This window comes from Nilaparvata lugens, chromosome 14 (genome assembly GCF_014356525.2).
Source record: "Nilaparvata lugens isolate BPH chromosome 14, ASM1435652v1, whole genome shotgun sequence".
In the NCBI taxonomy this organism is placed as follows: Eukaryota; Metazoa; Arthropoda; class Insecta; order Hemiptera; family Delphacidae; genus Nilaparvata; species Nilaparvata lugens.
Window position 1 is genome coordinate 21,062,194 of NC_052517.1, and position 23,766 is coordinate 21,085,959.

The following is a 23,766-nucleotide window of genomic DNA, read 5'->3' on the forward strand; positions in this document are numbered from 1 at the left end:
ATGCCTCTGTTTACTGAAGAATGTGAGCGTTTATTAGGCTAGGCACACACCACTTAGTCAAGTCAAGACAAGACAAGACATGAACAGTCACAATACTTCACATAGTTGCTCATGAAGACATGTCTAATTGCAATGACTAATCAGTGTGAGTTGCGTCACAAGCAACCATGTGAAGTATTGTGACTAAACGTGTCTGATCATGTCTTGTCTTGTCTTGACTAATTGGTGTGTGCCTAGCCTTATACATCAATGCTTCCCATACATCCGATGCTCACAGTTTCATGTTAATCTTGTGCCCGGTTGCACAAGAGCTAGTTAAATTTTAACCGAAATCTATATAAATATAAAACCGAAATGGCACTCACTCACTGACTGACTGACTGTCTCACTCGCAGAACTAAAAATCTACCGGACCAAAAACGTTCAAATTTGGTAGGTATGTTCAGTTGGCCCTTTAGAGGCGCACTAAGAAATCTTTTGGCAATATTTTAACTCTAAGGGTGGTTTTTAAGGGTTTAAAGTTCGTCTTTTAGCATGTATATTCTTCTTATTCTCTTAATTATTATAATTGAAAAATGTCCATACCATATGTTAATATAGAACTATAATCTAGAGAGAGTACCTCTTCGAAACAGTTGTTAACTGGTAACTAAATTAATAATTTTGTCAGGTTGGCATTAAGTTGAGTTGACTTTGTTAGGTTGGCACCAAGTTGAAGATTGAAATGCATTTATCGCGGAAAAATTGATTGGGCACTGCTACTTTAATCAGAGCTATTCCTGGGAATATTATATTACTAGCCGTCAGGCTCGCTTTGCTCGCCATATCCGTTTAGCCAGACGTTTAGTCTGGACCCCCGACTTGTTCGTCCTAACATATGCTCAAATGAAAAATGCAGGCGAGCGAAGCGAGCCTGCTGATCTCATTCTTGGACGATCCAGTTCGGGATCCAGTTCGGGGCTCTGGCTAGTCGGATATGGCGAACAAAGCGAGCCTGACGGCTAGTGCTGTAATAAGATGCAAATTAAATGCTGTAAATCACCCCGAAGACTTCTGCTACTGCAAATATTGACAACTGGGTAAACAGCTAGATGGAAATTCGATGAGCGCTACTATTCAAAAATTATTTGTCAGCCCGGGAATAAAATAAAATAATTTTTGAATGGTATCACTCATCGAATTTCCATCTAGCTGTTCACCCTGTTGTCAATATTTGCAGTAGCAGAAGTCTTCGGGGTGAGTATTACAGCATTGAATTTGGACTTTCGTTTAATAATAAAAATTAATCACGGTTAAAATTTAACCGGCTGATGTGCAACCGGCACATAGTGTTGTTGAAACTTTTGTGTTTTTTTTAACTTACAGCACAGAAAGTCTGAGATGACTCTTGTATTAATCTGAAAAGTTTTTTGGAGACTGAAACTAGCACCTCTATTCTAAGTATATTTTTAGCCTGAAACTTGGTATTTCATGTGTATTTTATTGTTGTGTATTGTAAGCCTAAATTTGGTACCTAGCTAGGCTTTTGTTTTGTAGTTTGTTCACACTGTCTATTATAATATAGTAATTATTATTATAGTTATTTGTGCAACTAGTGCGCAAAGTGACAGTTTGCTGCACCGAAAGAAACGTTTACGCCCGAGCCGTAGGCGAGGGCGGAATGGTTTCTTGAGTGCAGCAGAGGAACTTTGCGCACGTATTTCACATTAAGTTTTTCCTACAGTTACCATTGAATATGAAAAGTGGGTAATTATGGGTAAAATTGCCTGAAATCTATCAAATGTTTTTCTGTGTAATTTTATTATTGATAAAAACCTTAATCCTAAAATCCTAAAGTCCTCGCTGTCCTTGGTTATAATATCTACTTAATAATTAGCGCGTTGTGCTTCGTTGCACCTCTGCTCACTATAGCAGCCCAGTCACTGTTACCAACTTCATTTTGATTTTGCTGCACTGGTGCTCCATATAACCTACTGAGTATTTTGCGTTGTCATGTTGCAAATCTGGAGTGCAGAAAAGATTTTTCCCGCACTAGAGCGGAAAAGTGATTCTTTGCGTTCTGTAATCAGTGCAGCAATGGCCACTTTTCAACGTAACTGTAGGAAAATAATATTTCCATCTGTATAATAATATAGTACGATACTTTTGTACCAACTTATACTGGATGGATTTGTAGGTCTACTGTATTGTAATTTTTAGTGAGGTCCACGTTATAATGGCAGAATTTGATTAACATTGGTGTTGCTATCCTTGTCTGTCATCAGACAAAGCAGATAGCGCTATCTTTTTCCAGTTTCTTAGACAATATTCTCCATCTCTGATGTTGAATGCTGGGGAAGAAAATTAGTGAATCAATTGATATAAGTTTGTATCAGCTTTCTATAGTGAGGTCCACGTCATAAAGACAGCACCTGATTAACATCAGTGTTAATATGATACAGCACCACAATATGATACAGTATCATCACAACTTGATACACAACACCATAATTTGATAGAAAACTTGCAAACTTTGAAATAATTCTACAAACCAAGGGATATCTACTTGTACTATCATTTTTCTATGGTAGTAAAATTATTGTAAATGTAGTAATTTTTGTAAACGGTAATAATGAAACGTTTGCGGTTGTATTTGTCAGATACACCCCACCTTGGCCCAGAGGAGGAGGTGGAGGAGGAGTGATTGAGGGCGGAGTAGAAGGGGCCGGGCTCCGCCCCTCCCACCACCGCAGCAACAGCCAATCGCAAGCCGTGAATGGCTCGACCAATGGCAGTGCAGCTGTTGGCAACCAATACAATAGCAGGCGACAGCAGAGAACGGTGCACCATCATAGCGAACATCGGTTAGTCGGTTAAATAAATTAATAAACTAGTAGTTCTGTGAAGAGTAGACCTCGCGCAGTTATAAACCACAGTCTCCTCTAATACTGTCCATCAGAGTAAATTCTGTCCTGTCCTGTCGTGTCGACGAGATATCGGTGTGTAAACGACTAATGGCTGTTTGGGTTGTAGTATCGACAATGCAATTAATTTGTTGTAAACAACTATGCTACTATCATCAAAAGCTTACCGAGTTGAAAGCAGCGAAAAGTCGGGAGAAAATACTATGCTACTTCTATGCCTCACTGCATGCAATTAATAGTCCACACAACAGCTGTTTTTTCACCGTTACATTGAGATATTGAATTGCATGCGTCATTGCATGCAATTGATAATCCACTCAACAGCTGATTTATGATGAAATATCGGGGCACCGAGCTTCGCTCGTTATTTTTATTTATTGATAAACAGAACACAATTTTCTAAAATGATCGTGTTTATATTTCACAGCTGGCTATATGTTATCTTAAGAATTTCGGGGATGCGATATTTTGATTTTTCACATATCCACTTTTTACTATCCACAGCTGTTTCAGCCAAGGATGAAATTATTATCCTTTCAATGTCGTTCAGCGTTTTTTCCCAAGGATGAGACCTAGTGCAATCGAATTTCTATATCATAAACCTTTTATGTTTCAAATTTCGTGAAAATCGTTAGAGCCGTTTTCGAGATCTGTTGAACATAAATGACCAGATAACCATATAATATCGGGGACCGAGCTTCGCTCTAGAGTACAAAATCATAAAAAAATATAATAACATTCATACAGATATGTTCTATCTAATCACAGTAAATTGAGATTAATTCCCAGAGGAATGCAAAAATTTCCCTCACAAAGGCCCAGTTGCACAAAAGCCGGTTAAATTTTAATCCTGATTAACTTCACGTGAACCAAATCAGAGAAGACCATTTCAAAAAGATGGATCTACTAGAATTAATCAGGATTGAAAATAACCCGGCTTCTTTGCAACCGGCACTAAGTAGACTACCCGATTGAATGATTACAAAAGTTCAACAGCTGAGTCATAATTTTGACACAATCCCACACACATGAACTTGCTCACTCACTTCCATCATTAACAGACCACGAAATAATTATTATCAGCTGTTTTCCCAAGGATGAATAATTATCCTTTTAATGTCCTTCAGCGAGTTTTCTCAGGGATGAGACCTAATGTGCGAGATAAATTACTTTTAACATGAAGAGGAGAAACCCATTTCTCCCTCCACAGTTTGTAGCATAGTCACAGACGGACATCCTGCGCACAATTGGATGCGCCGTGTCATTTCGCTTCAGGTTCTTGTGATGAACACATCTCCGTAACATACACAAACATATCACTTTGGAACATTGCCAGTGGAGGGGAGGGAAGCGTTACAAAGCTCTCTCACACAGACACAAAAGAAGGAGAATGCTGCTAGGTAGTGGGAGAGATTAGTGGAGGATAGAGCATCGGACCTCTCCGTCTTTGAGAAAGAGCCGTGTTAAAAGAAATTTATTCGCACTTTAGTGCAATCGAATTTTTATATTATAAACCTACTATTCTCTGAATTTCGTGAGAATCGTTAGAGCCGTTTTCGAGATCCGGTGCAATACAAACATATAAACAGAAGTTGCTCGTTTAATAGTATATGATTTTCATTTCTGCATAGGCCTATATAAATGAATAAAGTTTTTGTTTTGTTTGGTGTTGTCAGATCCCAGCTACAACATCAGCAGCAACAACAACAGCTGTTGGAAGCGAAACCGTATCTGAAACCGCTGCCACGGCCACCTAGATCGTCGCACGGTCCCCAGGGGCCGGTCGCCAACTGGAGGTCTCACTCGCCCCATCGCAATCCCCACCACTTGCAACGTCACTACTCCGACGAGAGTCTGCAAGGCGCCGGTGAGTGGAGCACTCGAGTGAGGTCCACGTTATAATGGCAGTGTTTGATTAGCAATGCTATTGCTATCCTTGTCTATCATTCCACAAAGCGGATAGCACTATCTCTTTCTCGCTTTGCTCTGTTGCCAGATCGACTTTTAACAATGTAGAATTGATAATATTAATTATGAATGAATGAATGAATGAATTTATTTATTGCTTCATACAGTGTACGATTACAAAGTTCCTGAAAATGTTCCACATAAATAAACAGAGACAGTTTTTCACACAACAAAACCAATAATAGAGTTCCATATTATTATTTCTACTCATAATAAAAAAGTCCAAGTTATCATTGCTGGCATGTCAACAGTCCATGATGATACTATTCTGAGAGCACAAAAGATCTTAGTCTCAGCATTCGACACATGAAACTAAAGACGTCGTTAATTTCCGGACCATAACTTATATTTAAAATGTCGTTTAGGCAATTCAGAGAGTATTTCCTCAGATATTTTTGTCTGAAACCGCTATATAAATCACAATGTAGAAAATTAACAAAATATTTAATCTTATTCATTATGAAATTATTGAAAAATATAATTTCTTGCTTGATAAAATATAATTGTTGACCGAGCGAAATGAGGTCTAAGATTCAAGTCGACGGTTTGGCATTTCTCTTAATGTCTAAATGTTTATATGTTGCGCATTTATGGCGAAACGCGGTAATAGATTTTCATGAAATTTGACAGATATGTTCCTTTTTAAATTGCGCGTCGACGTATATACAAGGTTTTTGGAAATTTTGCATTTCAAGGATAATATAAAAGGAAAAAGGAGCCTCCTTCATACGCCAATATTGGAGTAAAAATCAGACTATAGAATTATTCATCATAAATCAGTTGACAAGTGATTACACAGATGTGTGGAGAAGCCAGTCTATTGCTGTATTTCCATAAGGTCTATAGTTTCATTTAGGTACTTGTGGATGAGAATACTGCGTGAGGTCTACTGTGCACAGAACTACTAGTTATCTTAAACTAGAATGAACAGTTAATATTACATCAATAAACCTGTATCATCTACCGTCTATAGAAGGCATTGACAAGATAGAGGTTCGGCAACGTTGTTCGTCTATCTTTCTCCACTGCCATTATAACGTGGACCTCACTATAGGACGCTCGGTGACTGCTCCACACATGATGCAGTATCGGACTATGTGTAACCTTATCTAAAAATTTGGAAGAGGAATAGCACAAGGTTACCTTATTTTTCTCTCCCTATCATTTTGATGATGTACTTATTTTAAGAATCAAATATCGGGGTACGGAGCTTCGCTTGTTATTTAAGATAAGATAAGATAAGATCTTTTCCTACAGTTACGTGGAAAAGCTGCCATTGCTGCACTGATTACAGAACGCAAAGAATCACTTTTCCGCTCTAGTGCGGGAAAAATTTTTCTGCACTCCAGATTTGCAACATGGCAACACAAAATACTTAGTAGGTTATATGGAGCAACAGTGCAGCAAAATCCAAATGAAGTTGGTAACAGTGACTGCTGTGGCTGCTATAGTGAGCAGAGGTGCAACCAAGCACAACGCGCTAATTATTATTCATTATATATTATAACCAACGACAACGAGAACTTTAGGATTTTAGGATTAAGGTTTTTATCAATAATAAATTACACAGAAAAACATTTGATGCATTTCAGGCAATTTTACCCATAATTACCCACTTTTCATATTCAATGGTAACTGTAGGAAAAACTTAATGTGAAATACGTGCGCAAAGTTCCTCTGCTGCACTCAACAAACCATTCCGCCCTCGCCTACGGCTCGGGCGTAAACGTTTCTTTCGGTGCAGCAAACTGTCACTTTGCGCACTAGTTGCACAAATAACTATTATTTGTCACATTTGTTTGCATAAATACAATATTTATCAAGCCATGAGACGTCAATAATAGGAATACAATAAAACAATTACAAACATTACAATCATAACACATAGAAACACGTCAAAAACTATGAAAAGTTTCATAATAGGATGAAAGTTACTTGAGTCAAGAAACAGTTGGGCATAAAAAACGAGAGATCTATGGTTGAAATAGTTCTTCAACCTTGTATGGGCAGCTATTGACAAGATAATTCTTCAATCTATTTAAAAAACATCCATTAGTAGTGTCATCCTTCAAGTAAGATGATTATTTATTTATTGATAAACAGAACACAATTCTTCAAAATGATTGGGGAAGTACTAACAGGCACAGCCCAAAACTGTTTCTTCCCCGAATTTTAATTCATACACTATAAATATTCCAAAAAATAGGTTATGTTTCATAGACTTGAATTCAGGTCCAGTTTTTAAGTCAAAACACTTAAAAATAGAAATGTTTTGATTTAGATTGTCTACAAACCAAATTGAATAAAAAAATAACTGTAAAATGATCAACTTTGAATATTATGATATAAGGACTGGACAAGACACTAAGGAAAAGGCTAATAAAGTGCTATGTTTGGAGTGTGGCACTGTATGGTGCAGAAACTTGGACGCTGAGAAAGGAGAATAAGAGGAGGCTTTAGGCATTGGAAATGTGGATATGGAGAAGGATGGAGGGGATCAGTTGGAGGGATAAAGTTACAAACGAGGAGGTGTTGAGGAGGGTTGGGGAAAGAAGGAGTCTGCTGGATGTGATAAAGGGAAGAAAGAGGAGATGGCTGGGACATTGGATGAGACGGCAATGCTTGTTGGTGGATGCCATGGAGGGGACCATTCAGGGAAGAAGAGGAAGAGGGAGAAGAAGATAGAAAATGTTGGACGACAACAAGGAGGGGATGAGCTACTATGCAACGAAGCGACTGGCAGAGAATAGAAGAGAGTGGAGGGCTGCTGCCATATAGAAGGACCTGCTTACGAGCACAAAACTACAGACAGATTATGATATACTTTAATTTAGAGTGATAAACCATGTCATGTCAACAAATCAGATATTTTGATCAAGTTGATTAAAATTTCTAGATAGTGAGATCAAAAGAACTATGAATAAGAAGTTGTTTCATGAGAACTATGAAGAGAGCCCTGAATGTGTATTTCAATTCAATTCAATTCAATTTTATTGGAAAATAATTTTTTACAATGTTGGGTCCTGCTAAACCCATGGGTTTTTCAGCAGGTGCCATATCAAAACAAAATTTTCACAACTTTAAATTAAAATAAAGTACAAATAAAATAAAATTAGGCTGTTTGTCGTGAATACAAGAAATGAAAAAAAAGGAATTACAGTAATATTGAGAAAATAAAAAAGAACATAATAATCAGAAGTAAGAGTAATAGAGTTAATAAATAACATTATTATAAGCATGATAAATAAGGAGTTAATTAAGAACTAAAAGGAATAAAAGAAGGAATAAAGTAGGAAGTATTTTATACAATATTAATATTACTAAATTATTAGTCGTTCAGGCTGGCGGCAGTGACTTTACAACATATATATAATAATTTAAAACCAGCGGAATAGGCTATTTGAAAGATGAAAAAGAAAATTCATACAATACATACATACAATGCCCCTTGTGGCATACATGGCGCCTTTTCACTTTGATATAATATCGTTTGTTAACTATGATTTATTTTATATTCCCATTTTTCTGTTTCAAATTATCCACATAGATGTTTTTCTATTATTGTATATTATTTATCTTTAAATATATATTTTTTCTCTTATTTCTTTTTCTGCATTTTTATAATATTGTATATTATTTATATATTTTTTGCTGTTATCTGTTTTTCTGTGTTATTTTTATGTAATTATCAGCTGTGCTAATAGTAAAGTTTTGTTTCTTTTCTGGCTCAAAATTTTGCAAAATTTCTCAAAAATTTCTAATTTGTAGAGATTTGAGTGGAATATTTCTGTATTTAATCAGTTTTTAAATATCTAAATTCAAAATTTTCAGTTTTGTCATTAGTTTTGAAGTGGAAATTGGACTTTTTGAAGTGAAAGTGAAATATTAACCTTATTCTTTTTTGAAACTTTTATTTGTAAAAATTTGGGAGAAGACAGTTTTGGGCTATGCCTGTTGTCTTCTCCCAATCATATTATATTTATTATAATTATGATCTGTAATTGCCAATGAAATAAATAAATAAAATTGGTGTTGTACCGTTGGAAGTAGAATAAATAAATAAATCAGCTGGATGATCCCACACACATGCACTCGTTCACTCACTTCCATTACTGTATCAACAAACGACAAAATTTCCAGCTGTTTTTCAAGGACGTATTTATCCTTCTAATGTCATTCAGCGAGTTATCCCAGGGTTGAGACCTAGTGCAATCGAATTTTTATATCTTGAACCTACTTTGTTCCAAATTTCGTGAGAATCGTTTTCGAGATCCGGTCACATACAGATATATAAAAATTTAAACATATAAACAGAAATTGCTCGTTTAATAGTATAGGATAGAATAAATAATAAATTAATATTGACATTTGAATTTGTCGCAGGTCAATCGTCAGCCAATCAGCACTGGCCTCAGCATCTAGGCCACGCCTCTTCGCCCCACCACCGAGTGCACTCGTCAGCTGATGAGATCAGTTCGCTGAACCATTCGCCGTCGATCAGCTCGTCGGACGAGTCCTACAGTCGCACCACTGATGCATCTCCCTCTCCTTCACCCCCACCTCCGCATATTAGGAGTAGGGGCAGAGGGGGAATACCCCCCACCACCGCCGAGCATTGGTTGTTTCCCTCCGATATACAGGTGAGTTCAATGCCCGCCCTTGGTTCTATGTGGTGTCATGTTAGAAAGTTAATGAAATAGAATAAATCAAGAAATTATGAAAGTGTAAGGCTCAACTGGTATTTCGCGGCGTTAATTATTAATTAAAAAAATCAAAATAACTGATCCAATGAAATGGGTTCAGATCCCGTCCTATTCAATAATACAATTCTCTTTAAACTGCCCGAACTGCGACAGGAAAACTGTATTATAAAACAAGAGCAAAATCTATCCCCTTCACCAGAACAGCCGGACTTTACTCACAGTCCTAACGAACGAGCTCACACACCACACACTCACCAAAAGAAAATTTTGGGTATTAAATATACTCAGTCAATGCCAAACATGGAAGCCATTTCAAATACATATTTTTATCAGTCGCACAAGCGGTACGTTTGTTATTAAAAACAAAAAGAGAAGCTACATTAATTTTGACAACAAATGAAATAAACAATCTTTTTGTCGATGACAAAAATCGTTCAAAGACAAAAACACTGTTAATTAAACTTTTCTAAATTAAAACTCTAAAATCCTGATCAATATGAGATAAATATATGATTCATATAATATATATGTCCCATATGACCAGGTGACAACACTTAGGCGACTCAGGTGGAGAAGAGACTGGACTCTAGTGGAGAGCATGTGTTTCCAAATGGGGTGACGTCGCGGAGACTAGAGTCGACTGGTCTGAGTGTCACCATTTGGAAACACATGCTCTCCACTAGAGTCCAGTCTCTTCTCCACCTGAGTCGCCTAAGTGTCAGTTGAGCCTAAGTTTTATTTATGATTGACATGTTTGCAGTACCTAGTTGTTCGAACTCACTGCCGGCGCACAAGTTTTTCTTTGTCGGTAGTGCCATTTTGTAAGTTAGAATAATTATTTTATCAATCTGTATTATAAAAATAAATGAATTAAAAATAGATTCAAGTTTATATATTACATCCCTGATTAAGCTGATTTACGACTCACACTGGCGCACAAGGAATCTTCCTTTTGCCGGTGTTTTTGCCTCACCTACTGTACTTATGCATGTGATCATAAATTGAATCTTCATTTTAAAACTATTGTTTGTAGTGTAAAGGATATCATTTCGTTATTATATCTAATTAAATAAATGTATGTATCTTGGTTTAAGTGCAGTAGCATATACTTATTTTTTCTAAAGCTTTTTTGTATTTTGTTTTTGGCAAATAAAATTCATTCATTCATTCATTCATTTTGAATTCGAAACACATAATTCTAAAAGTTTTATTTATTCAAATTCACAATCAAATTACTAATGTAATGTATGTATTTGGCACCCAGGTGAATCCATGCTCGTCGCCAGAACTCTCTCCGCTCGCCTCACACGATCAGCTGGCAGTGGCTCTCTCACTCCAACAACAACGCAACATCCAGAACAACAACAACAACCCAGTGACCAGTGACGTCACAGCAGCTATGACGTCATCGCGCAGCTTTTCGCCTGCCAAAAACGGTGCGGGAAGCAGCGGCAACAACAATAATAGCAGCAGTAAAGGTGGGATTTTTTGATTATATCACTATATTATATATTTTATTATTTCCATGACATAATTTTATTATTATTAAACGAAAATCCAAATTAAATGCTGTAAATCACCCCGGAGACTTCTGCTACTATAAATATTGACAACAGGGTAAACAGCTAGATGGAAATTCGATAGATATTGTAAGGATGATAATGATAATAATAATAATAATAATAATAATAATAATAATAATAATAATATCGAGTGACCTGGCTGGCTCAGGTCTGGTGTCAGAGTTTTCAGGTCGCAGCTGATCAATTTCAGGGGCCTCTGACATGACCTAACGACTGCTTTTTAGGCAGCCGGGACCGACGGCTTAACGTGTCCATCCGAAACACGGGAGTGGCCCTAGATAAATATCTATATGATGAGTCGCCTTTACCAATTATGTAAGGAGGGAAAAGAACTAATGATAACAAAAGAGAATAGAAATACTAGAACTTTATTTAATTGGTACCTTTCGGTTTACATGCTTGAAAAATTATAAATATGAATTTTTCTCTATTCCAAAAAGATAAAATATAAATATATATACAAACACAATATTAAAATTTAATTTAATGGGGAAAACAACTCGCTGCTGCTTACAATGATTCAATTTTTGTGGTTATGAAAATTAAGAACAATGATCTTATCCAGTAGTAGTCACCTATACCTTTGAATATGGCTTCCCTCTTTGGCATCCACTGGTTTAATCGCGACTTTACAGTTGGTATTTTAAAAGAATAAAAATTAACTGAACCAATGAATAGGCTCAGAACCCGTCTCCCTTAATAATACAATTATTTTTAAACTGCCCGATCTGTGACAGAAAAACTGTATTTATAAAACGAAATCTAGCCTTCTTCACTGGATCAGCCGGACTTAACTCACAGTCCTAACGAACGAGCTCTCCCCCAAAAGCTAAATTTTGGGTATTAATATAAACTCAGTAATAATAATAATAATATCGAGTGACCTGGCTGGCTCAGGTCTGGTGTCAGAGTTTTCAGGTCGCAACTGATCAATTTCAGGGCCTCTGGCATGACCTAATGACTGCTTTTTAGGCAGCCGGGACCGACGGCTTAACGTGTCAATGCCAAACATGAAAGTCATTTCAAGTACGTATTTTCATCTGTCGCACAGGTTTGTATTAGAAACAAAGAGAAGCTACGTTAATATTGACAACACATAAAATGAACAATCTTTCTGTCGATGACAAAGATTGTTCAAAGACAAAAATACTGTTCATTGAACTTTTAATTTAAAAACTCTAAAATCCTGATCAATATGAGATAAATATATGATTCATATGTATTCCCCATACCAATACCTAAACCATATCAATACCTAGGTCCCGGCAGCCTAAAAAGCAGTCGTTAGGTCATGTTAGAAGCCCTGAAATTGATCAGTTGCGACCTGAAAACTCTGACACCAGACCTGAGCCAGCCAGGTCACTCGATATTATTATTATTATTATTATTATTATTATTATTATTATTATTATTATTATTATTAATAATACCTACTATTACTTCATGCCCCACAACTAATTAATGACGTCATAACATGTAGATTGATCTTTCCTAGATCGTAGTAGTTTAAACTAGCTTATCAATGTAACTTTTGTTACTGTATCAATTTTTTATTGGATGGAATACTACATAAATTTCAGATTAAAGACATTTGTATTTAATTAAATATATATTTTATTGAAATAAAAACTGTATTTATAAAACGAAATCTAGCCTTCTTCACTGGATCAGCCGGACTTAACTCACAGTCCTAACGAACGAGCTCTCCCCCAAAAGCTAAATTTTGGGTATTAATATAAACTCAGTAATAATAATAATAATATCGAGTGACCTGGCTGGCTCAGGTCTGGTGTCAGAGTTTTCAGGTCGCAACTGATCAATTTCAGGGCCTCTGGCATGACCTAATGACTGCTTTTTAGGCAGCCGGGACCGACGGCTTAACGTGTCAATGCCAAACATGAAAGTCATTTCAAGTACGTATTTTCATCTGTCGCACAGGTTTGTATTAGAAACAAGAGAAGCTACGTTAATATTGACAACACATAAATGAACAATCTTTCTGTCGATGACAAAGATTGTTCAAAGACAAAAATACTGTTCATTGAACTTTTAATTTAAAAACTCTAAAATCCTGATCAATATGAGATAAATATATGATTCATATGTATTCCCCATACCAATACCTAAACCATATCAATACCTAGGTCCCGGCAGCCTAAAAAGCAGTCGTTAGGTCATGTTAGAAGCCCTGAAATTGATCAGTTGCGACCTGAAAACTCTGACTCCAGACCTGAGCCAGCCAGGTCACTCGATATTATTATTATTATTATATTATTATTATTATTATTATATTATTATTATTATTATTAATAATACCTACTATTACTTCATGCCCCACAACTAATTAATGACGTCATAACATGTAGATTGATCTTTCCTAGATCGTAGTAGTTTAAACTAGCTTATCAATGTAACTTTTGTTACTGTATCAATTTTTTATTGGATGGAATACTACATAAATTTCAGATTAAAGACATTTGTATTTAATTAAATATATATTTTATTGAAATAAAAACACTTTATTCCACAAATGCAATAATTTATCCATACTTTCAGCTTGATAGACATAGGCCTACTCGATTCAGTGATAGAGCTACTGTATTGATAAATTTATCTCAACCAAAAATACTTAATAATAACCTGTATCAGAATCGAAGGAGAGGTAAATCAAAGATAAACCAAATTAGATGTAACACTTTTTTAGGAAAGAGGCTCCTACAAACTTGAACACAATAAATCTGTGGTACAAAGAAACCCATCAGGAGAATGTTTTTCAGTTAGGTAAAACCTTTAATATTAGGATGTTATGGACAGTCCAACACTTGGCTTTTACTTTTTAATTTATTAGTTTAAAAGTTCTTTCACACACTTTATTTACGTTGTTCTTCCACACTCTAATTACACTGTTATTTCACATTTTATTTACACTGTTCATTTTCATTTTATTTTCACACTTCAATTAAATTTTCCACTCACACTTTATTTACACTGTTCTTCCACACTTGATCACCATGTCAGATGTGATAACAAGCATTAGCGCTCTTATTTCGCTTGCTTACCGCCATTAGATCATGGATCTACATGTGATGACGTCATAGTTTATGACGTCATAGTTTAGAGATCAGTTGTGGGGCCTGAAGTCAATACCTACTATTACTTAGTAATAGTAGGTATTGCTGAAGTAATAGTAGGTATTGCCCATATGACCAGGTGACAATATGCTTATGCAATCATAGGCCAAGGTCGATAATAATTTTACACTTGATATGTTGAATACTAATAGACTCAAGTAAGTAGGGGAGCCACTGACATGCCTCTTCTGCAGCAGCATGGAGTTGTGTCAGCCCTCCATGATATGAGTGTTGTGGACACTTAGATATCAGGTGATTCATTGATTCATCCACATTGGCACAGAGGGTCAGAGGTGTATCCCCATGCTGTCATCCCCATGCGTCCGTTGTAAAAATACATAGAAGTGAAGTGGTGACAACACACGATGTACGTGCGTACCAAGTAACGGAAGTCGTAACGGACGGTGATTTTTGAACCGCGCAGAAATGCTACAACGCACGTCGAGACATGTAATAGTTATTTGTGCAACTAGTGCGCAAAGTGACAGTTTGCTGCACCGAAAGAAACGTTTACGAGTGAAACGGTTTCTTGAGTGCAGCAGAGGAACTTTGCGCACGTATTTCACATTAAGTTTTTCCTACAGTTACCATTGAATATGAAAAGTGGGCAATTATGGGTAAAATTGCCTGAAATCCATCAAATGTTTTTCTGTGTAATTTTATTATTGATAAAAACCTTAATTTATTGTCAAATTGAATAAAAATGTTGTCCTTGGTTATAATATATGAATAATAATTTGCTTGGTGTGCTTCGTTGCACCTCTGCTCACTATAGCAGCCCAGTCACTGTTACCAACTTCATTTTGATTTTGCTGCACTGTTGCTCCATATAACCTACTAAGTATTTTGTGCTGCCATGTTGCAAATCTGGAGTGCAGAAAAATTTTTCCCGCACTAGAGCGGAAAAGTGATTCTTTGCGTTCTGTAATCAGTGCAGCAATGGCCACTTTTCAACGTAACTGTAGGAAAAAGTTATTGCTTCGTCTGGTTCCATTGCGTAAAGCCAGTAGATCATGGATCTACATGTGATGACGTCATAGTTTATGACGTCATAGTTTAGAGATCAGTTGTGGGGCCTGAAGTCAATACCTACTATTACTTAGTAAGTTACTTACTAAGTATTACTTAGTAATAGTAGGTATTGCTGAAGTAAAAGTAGGTATTGCCCATATGACCAGGTGACAATATGCTTATGCAATCATAGGCCAAGGTCGATAATAATTTTTCGCCCCACTTGGATGTAATGAGCTGGTTTACGTGCGTCATATGGAGGCCGAAAGTGATTGTTTTCTGACCAGGCCGGTAAAATTTTTACGGCCCTAGGGCTGTAAAATAACCTTGAAGTCAGCTGATTCTGATTTGATGTGAACGTGTTTACAAAATAGTTTATGAAACGGAATCAGTTTATGCTTCTAGAATTGAATAAAGTTTTTGCAATAAGATACTATAATTTTATTTGGATGAATGGAATACAAATGAGATATTATAAACTATTCAAATTCAATTTTCAGAGTATAATAGAATCTAACCTCAAACCTCCTAGTTACAGCGTTTATCACGGAACATGGTGGATAAACGGAATCATTTTATGCTTCTAGAATTCAATAAAGTATTCTGCAATAATATACTATCATTTTATTTGGATGAATAAAATACAGATAAGATATATATATTATAAACTATTCAAATAATTCGATTTTCAGAGTAGGATAGAACTTCTAACCTAAACTTCCGTTGACATTCAGATTGACCAAATTTCAAGTGTGCTAAAACAGCTGATCAAAAACTTTTCATTATTTGTGTTTATCATTCAATAATTAAAACATTTATAATAATATCATCTTATTGTCATTTGAAAGAATAAAAAGTATAAACTCAACCTCTTACATAATCTTTTAGACAAATCATAATAAAAAATAAAAATACTTGGACAATTTCTTGATATTCAGATTACCTCAGATTTGCTAGAGCTATGACCTTCCACTTTTGCTTTCGGAAGTGCTTATAATAGACAATTATTCTCATATGTATATTGTTTATTTTTCTGTGTGGCGAAAAATAACGTTCTCACCATGGGCAAAAATGTTTTTCCGGCTCTCAATCTTTTCTAGTCCTCGGCCTACGGCCTCGGACTTGAAAACCGATTTCGAGCCAGAAAAGTCTCATTTTCGGCCCTAGGTGCGAAATATACTATTACACTTGATATGTTGAATACTAATAGACTCAGGTAAGTAGTGGAGCCACTGACATGCCTCTTTCCCAGCAGCATGAACTTGTGTCAGCCCTCCATGATATGAGTGTTGTGGACACTTAGATATTAGGTGATTCATTGATTGAATTTGTCCACATTGGCACAGAGGATCAGAGGTGTATCCCCATGCGTCCGTTGTAAAAATACATAGAAGTGAATTGGTGACAACACACGATGTACGTGCGTACCAAGTAACGGAAGTCGTAACGGACGGTGATTTTTGAACTGCGCAGAAATGCTACAACGCACGTCGAGACATGCAAAAGTTATTGCTTCGTCTGGTTCCATTGCGTAAAGCCAACTGACGATGATGCATTGGCGTCGGCCGCAAAAAGTAAGTTGCACTATGTGCGCTCGTGTGGCCCTAACCTTAGGCCACACCAATCTCTATCTCTCAGCTGGAAATTCAATGAGCACTACTATTCAAAAATTATTTGTCAGCCCGGGAATGTTGTAAAGGTTAGCAGCATTCCTGACTGGCAATTAGGAGGTACCGGGTTCGTTTCCCGGGCCGCCACATCTGATACAGTATCAACACAATATGGTACACTATCAACACCATATGATACAGTATCATCTCAACTCGATACACAACACTATGATTCGATAAATTCGCTATCTGCTTTGCTTTGTGGAATGCTAGACAAGGATAGCAACACCATAATTTGTTACAAAAATCTATATTTATTCTACAAACAATGGGATATATTATGCTATATTTTATCTACGAGATTGATATTATTTGAATCTATTTGCAAAATTTGGAGTTCTAAATCATTCCCGTTTTTGCGGTTTGCAATCCACAAGTTGACATGTTTTGATGCAAATAAAACGAACACACACAACCCTACTCTCTCTTATTATATAGATAATCATATTGTATTTGATTGAGTGAATTAATTAGCGATTTGTTGAACATGTTCAGGCAGCGGTCGCAGTAGTGGAGGCGCGAGGACCCGCGGCGGTGCAGCCAGTCAGGGCGGTTCGTCGGCGGGCAGTCGGCGCTCGTCCGACAACCATAAGGTGCGGAAAGGTGGCAACAATGCCGACTCGGAAAGGAAGAGTGGCAACGGTGGAGGTGATTCTTCCATAGCCGTGCAGACGGGGGACTCCACCAGCTATGCCAGCCTCGACCACATCAACAGGCACCAACAGGTTGGGCAACCTCACCAACACCAACACAGCTAAGCATTAATCAATTCAAGTGGGAGCATCTCAATCTAAAAGCCGCAAAGCAAGGGGCTCCGCCTCATAGTACAATTTACCAACTTCTATTAAAATTAAAGGTCGCTAAGCAAAGGCTCGCTACGCTCGCCTTTGCAGGGTTCCGCCCGATTATAAATTTAACAGCTTCTATTAAAATTAAATGTCGCTCCGCCCGTTAGTAAACTTTACATGGTTGCACAAAAACCGGTTAAATTATAACCGTGATTAATTTCACCAAAATCAATCATTTAAGGTTTTTTTGAAAAGACATCTTCTTTGATTGGTCCCAAATTATAACCGTGATTAATTTCACGAGAACCAATCAGAGAAGGTTTTATTGAAAAGACGGCTTCCCTGATTGGTCCTCGTGAAATTAATCACCTTAACGTGGACCTCACTATAGCACTGTTTTGTTTATTTTGATGTGAGGTAGTACCACCCTGACAAAGTTTGTTGATCTATTTCTGAACTGTATTAAATACATTTTATGTATTTATAAATAGTTATTTGTATATCTAGAGTGAAAAGTACGACTTTTTCTCCCTGTGGGAAAAAGTTTGAAGCCCGAGGCGAAGCCGAGGGCAGCAATTTTCCTGAGGGAGAAAAAGTATTTTTCGCTCGTGATGTACACAACATTTTTCCTCCATCTACATTTTTTTATAGAAACTGCAAATAAAATCATTCTAATAACTTACGTATTGGTGACAATGATTCCTAACAACATAACCTAAATCCAAAACCTAAAAACCGGTTGTCTGATTGGTACTGCCGATTGCGCTATCTATCGGCAAAAGTTGTAACAATTATATCAGCTGGGCAGCTACCAAAAATGGCTGACTCCAGATCACGCGGTTCAGATTTGAATTGCAGATCAAAAATATTTGTTGGCTGGTATTATGAATAGAATAAAATATTTTAAAAATTGTATACATTTTTATCGTCTACTAATATTAAGAATATAATAATTATCATACAAACATATATTTCATGAGTTGATAAAATTTCTGGTTGTGGTATTGAATTCAGTTGACTCAATGACAGACTCCTCTATTATGCTTTCTCATCTGAGCTTAGACCTTCTCACCTATTACAATGTAAGTTTCAAAATAGAGATGCTCCCCATGTTATTTAAATGGAGTCACTTTTACTCCCTAGGGAGTTTTTCTGTTTTTTACTACCGAGAGCGATAAAGTGACACTTTAGTATTAGGTTTCAGGGAGTAAAGTAAGTACTTTAGACAGTAGGTGGAGGAAAATACATTTTTTGTATTTATAAAAATAAATGTTATGTTTACAGCCGTGTGGTAGTTGTGGCCTTACGCCGGCCGGTCGCAGTACTAATGCAAATCAGCTGTCAGCTGTTTCAACAGCTGTTGGAGTAACAGAATCAGCTGATCAGCACAGGTGTTGCACTCTGGCGGCCGAAAGCCAAACCAACACCACTACCAACACAACCACCACCACAACGTCGACTTCGAGCGGACATCGACGGTCGAAAGTCGATAGTCGATCTAGAGTCGATAGTCGATCGAAAGTCGATAGTAGCAGTCAGACAGAGGCGAGCAAGAAGCAGCAGATTGCAGCTGAGGCAGAGGAGGAGGAAGAGGATGATGAAGAGGAAGAGGGAGGTGGAACCGAATTTGAGCGCCAAATTCGAAAAATTTTGGGCAGTTCGAGGGTCAAACAACAGCAGCAGCCACAGACCAGGTAAACAAAAAACTTCTAAACTAGTAGTTCTGTGAACAGTAGACCTCACGCAGTATTCTCATCCACAAGTACCTGATTGAAACTATAGACCTTATGGAAATACAGCAATAGACTGGCTTCTCCACACATCTGTGTAATCACTTGTCAGCTGATTTATGATGAATAATATTCTATAGTCTGATTTTTACTCTAATATTGGCGTATGAAGGAGGCGCCTTTTTCCTTTTATATTATCCTTGAAATGCAAAATTTCAAAAAACCTTGTATATACGTCGACGCGCAATTAAAAAAGGAACATACCTGTCAAATTTCATGAAAATCTATTACTGCGTTTCGCCGTAAATGCGCAACATATAAACATTCAAACATTAAGAGAAATGCCAAACCGTCGACTTGAATCTAAAACCTCACTTCGCTCGGTCAATTATTTTCGGCAACTCTGCAGTCCTATCATTTCCTCACACTGATTAGTCATTGCAATCAGACATAAGCAACTATGTGAAGTATTGTGACTAAACGTGTCTGATCATGTCTTGTCTTGTCTTGACTAGCTGGTGTGTGCCTAGCCTTACTGAGTGCAAAGCATCTGTGGCGGACCCACACTGGTTCTTAGTAGGCCTAGAAATATAATTAACTAAATACTTGATCTAAAATCTATTAAACTTCAAGGGCCGTTTGCACAGTGGAAGCTTAAACTGAATTCAATCAGCTGTTGGCTTAAACTCAAAATGAATCACATTATAACAAATGATACTTGATATAGATTTAATCCAGTTTAAGATGAAATTTAGTTTAAACTAGCACTGTGCAAACGGGACTTAGTATATATTTTCGTGGCGAATAAAATATGATTGATTATTATTTTACACAAGAATTGACAGTTAATATTACATCAGACATCCCGGTGGTATAGAAGGCATGGCAGAGAATCGTCAACGCTGTGGTCTCACATTTTCCACTGACATTATAACTGGATATCACTGTAGATAAAATGACAGTCAGAAAGTTTTAATTTTATGTGAATGTGATCTGAAATAATATATTTTGTTAGGCTCATGCTAGTTTATTCATATTTTTTATTATTATTATTATTTTATCCCGTTTGCACAGTCAAAGATTAAACTGAATTTAATCAGCTGGTGGCTTAAACTCAAAATGAACCACATCATAACGAATGAGACTTGATATGGATTTAATCACTACCTCCGTAAACAAAGCCGTAGTGCATTCGTGTGACGTCAGCACAGGTAGGTCTCCTACACCGATAAGAATTCGTTCATATCAGCTGATCTATATTAACTAGTGTTTTTACTTTCCTTGCCCTATTACCATAGGTAAGGAAAGTATTGCTTTCCGAAAAAATTAAGGTACTCCAATTTCTAAATTTCTATACGTTTCAAGGTCCCCTGAGTCCAAAAAAGTGGTTTTTGGGTATTGGTCTGTATGTGTGTGTGTGTGTATGTGTGTGTGTGTGTGTGTGTGTATGAGTGTATGTGCGTCTGTGTACACGATATCTCATCTCCCAAAAACAGGGTTTTTCGTGATTTTCTCGGAAACGGCTCCAACAATTTTGATCAAATTCATACCTAAAATAGTCATCGATAAGCTCTATCAACTGCCACAAGTCCCATATCCGTAAAAATTTCAGGAGCTCCGCCCAATCAATGCAGATAGATTCCCAATTATCAGGCTTCAGATACAATTGAAACAAAAAAAATCAAGTGGAGTAGATTGAGCATGAAAATCTCTACTATTAATGTTCAGTAATATTTTCACCTAAAATTGAAAATAAGCTTCAAATTCGAGAAAATGTGATTATTTAATTGCAAACTATTGTTGTTTCTATTAAATTATTCACTATGAAGACATAGCAGACCTCATGTGTGTCTCCAGCGTTATTGCCCTGTCACCAGCTGGCTCAAATCTTTGAATAGTAGACTTGAGATGCGCGGGAACACTAGCGTCAGGTGATCAATTTTCATTACGGCAAGGAAAGTGGTGTGAGTGCGCCACACCAGATTTTTATTGGTGTAGGAGCCCTACCTGTGGTGACTTCACACGAATGGACTATGGCCTTGTTTACGGAGGTAGTGATTTAATCCAGTTTGAAATGAAATTTAGTTTAAACTGTCGCTGTGCGAACGGCACTAAAATGTATAATTTTGTTATTTTAGTTAATTAGTTTTCCATTTATTTAGGCCCATGTAAGTTTATTTGTTTTTTTTAATTTATTGTATTTTATTAAAGGTATAATTTTGTTATTTTAGTTAATCGGTTTATCATTTATTTTATATGATTTTAATTTCAATTGCAAAGGTTTGTTACGGCGTCTGGTATGGACACAGTTAGGGCAAAGGCGCTGCTACAGGAGCGCGCTCTCGGTCTGCTGGAGGACGAAAATGGAACTACTTGTAGGCCGCTGTTGAGCAGGTAAGAGCAGTACAGTGACATGGTGGCTAAATGAAGGATTCTGACTTTGCATTGCAACTGGTGGCGGCTAACTCTATACTAATACTAACCTCGTTCTTCTACTGATTACTAATAAAAAACCATCTATTATTTAGCTAATTCTAGAGTGATATCCAAAGTTTGAGCATTGCTTGGAAGAGAAGGGGTTAGAACTATTGAGAACAGATAGCATAAGAAGATATTCCATGGTTTATGTTGCAAATTTCTTCTCTGATTACTGTCTATTATTAGTGTGTTGTTGGGAGTGTAAGAGTGTAAGAAGGACACAGTATGAGAGACTACCAGCATCACATAGCTTCACCAAAAACAACTACTAGGACTATCGGCTTCAGTTAACACTCACATTTGCAACATAGACACCCTATACACTGTCTATTATTAGTGTGTTGTTGGGAGTGTAAGAGTGTAAGAAGGGCACAGTATGAGAGACTACCAGCGTCACATAGCTTCACCAAAAACAACTACTAGGACTATCGGCTTCAGTTAACACTCACATTTGCAACATAGACACCCTATACACTGTCTATATTAGTGTGTTGTTGGGAGTGTAAGAGTGTAAGAAGGGCACAGTATGAGAGACTACCAGCGTCACATAGCTTCACCAAAAACAACTACTAGGACTATCGGCTTCAGTTAACACTCACATTGCAACATAGACACCCTATACACTGTCTATTATTAGTGTGTTGTTGGGAGTGTAAGAGTGTAAGAAGGGCACAGTATGAGAGACTACCAGCGTCACATAGCTTCACCAAAAACAACTACTAGGACTATCGGCTTCAGTTAACACTCACATTTGCAACATAGACACCCTATACACTGTCTATTATTAGTGTGTTGTTGGGAGTGTAAGAGTGTAAGAAGGGCACAGTATGAGAGACTACCAGCGTCACATAGCTTCACCAAAAACAACTACTAGGACTATCGGCTTCAGTTAACACTCACATTTGCAACATAGACACCCTATACACTGTCTATTATTAGTGTGTTGTTGGGAGTGAAAGGCTCAACTCACATTTACACGACTCAGGTGGAGAAGAGACTGGACTCTAGTGGAGAGCATGTGTTTCCAAATGGTGACACTCAGACCAGTCAACTATAGTCTCCGCGACTGTCACCATTTGGAAACACATGCTCTCCACTAGAGTCCAGTCTCTTCTCCACCTGAGTCGCGTAAGTGTGTTGTTGGGAGTGTGAGAGTGTAAAGGTGCGTACAGATATACGCACCGCGAACATGAGCAATTCACTTTTAATCAGCTGACTATATCTGTATTTTTACAGAAACGGTATAAGATATAGATATAAAAAGCTTGGTATCAGCTGATTAAAAGTGAATTGCTCATGTTCGCGGGGCGTAAATCTGTACGCACCTTTAGAAGGGCACAGTATGTATGAGAGACTACCAGCGTCACATAGCTTCACCAAAAACAACTACTAGGACTATCGGCTTCAGTTAACACTCACATTTGCAACATAGACACCCTATACACTGTCTATTATTAGTGTGTTGTTGGGAGTGTAAGAGTGTAAGAAGGGCACAGTATGAGAGACTACCAGCGTCACATAGCTTCACCAAAAACAACTACTAGGACTATCGGCTTCAGTTAACACTCACATTTGCAACATAGACACCCTATACACTGTCTATTATTAGTGTGTTGTTGGGAGTGTAAGAGTGTAAGAAGGGCACAGTATGAGAGACTACCAGCGTCACATAGCTTCACCAAAAACAACTACTAGGACTATCGGCTTCAGTTAACACTCACATTTGCAACATAGACACCCTATACACTGTCTATTATTAGTGTGTTGTTGGGAGTGTAAGAGTGTAAGAAGGGCACAGTAT

At 37.1% G+C, this 23,766-nt stretch overlaps 1 protein-coding gene across 1 annotated transcript in view; it reads left to right on the plus strand.

The window, feature by feature from the left end:
• The window catches only part of LOC111062756 (Ca(2+)/calmodulin-responsive adenylate cyclase), a 69,709-nt gene extending 47,807 nt beyond the window's left edge, over nt 1–21,902 (plus strand). Inside the window, 7 exon segments of the mRNA XM_039441053.1 lie at nt 2,640–2,843; nt 4,580–4,770; nt 9,255–9,511; nt 10,839–11,052; nt 17,465–17,694; nt 19,042–19,451; nt 21,768–21,902. Of these exon segments, the coding sequence (XP_039296987.1) occupies nt 2,640–2,843; nt 4,580–4,770; nt 9,255–9,511; nt 10,839–11,052; nt 17,465–17,694; nt 19,042–19,451; nt 21,768–21,885 (1,624 nt within the window). The 3' untranslated portion in view covers nt 21,886–21,902.
• The last annotated feature ends 1,864 nt before the right edge of the window (nt 21,903–23,766 follow it).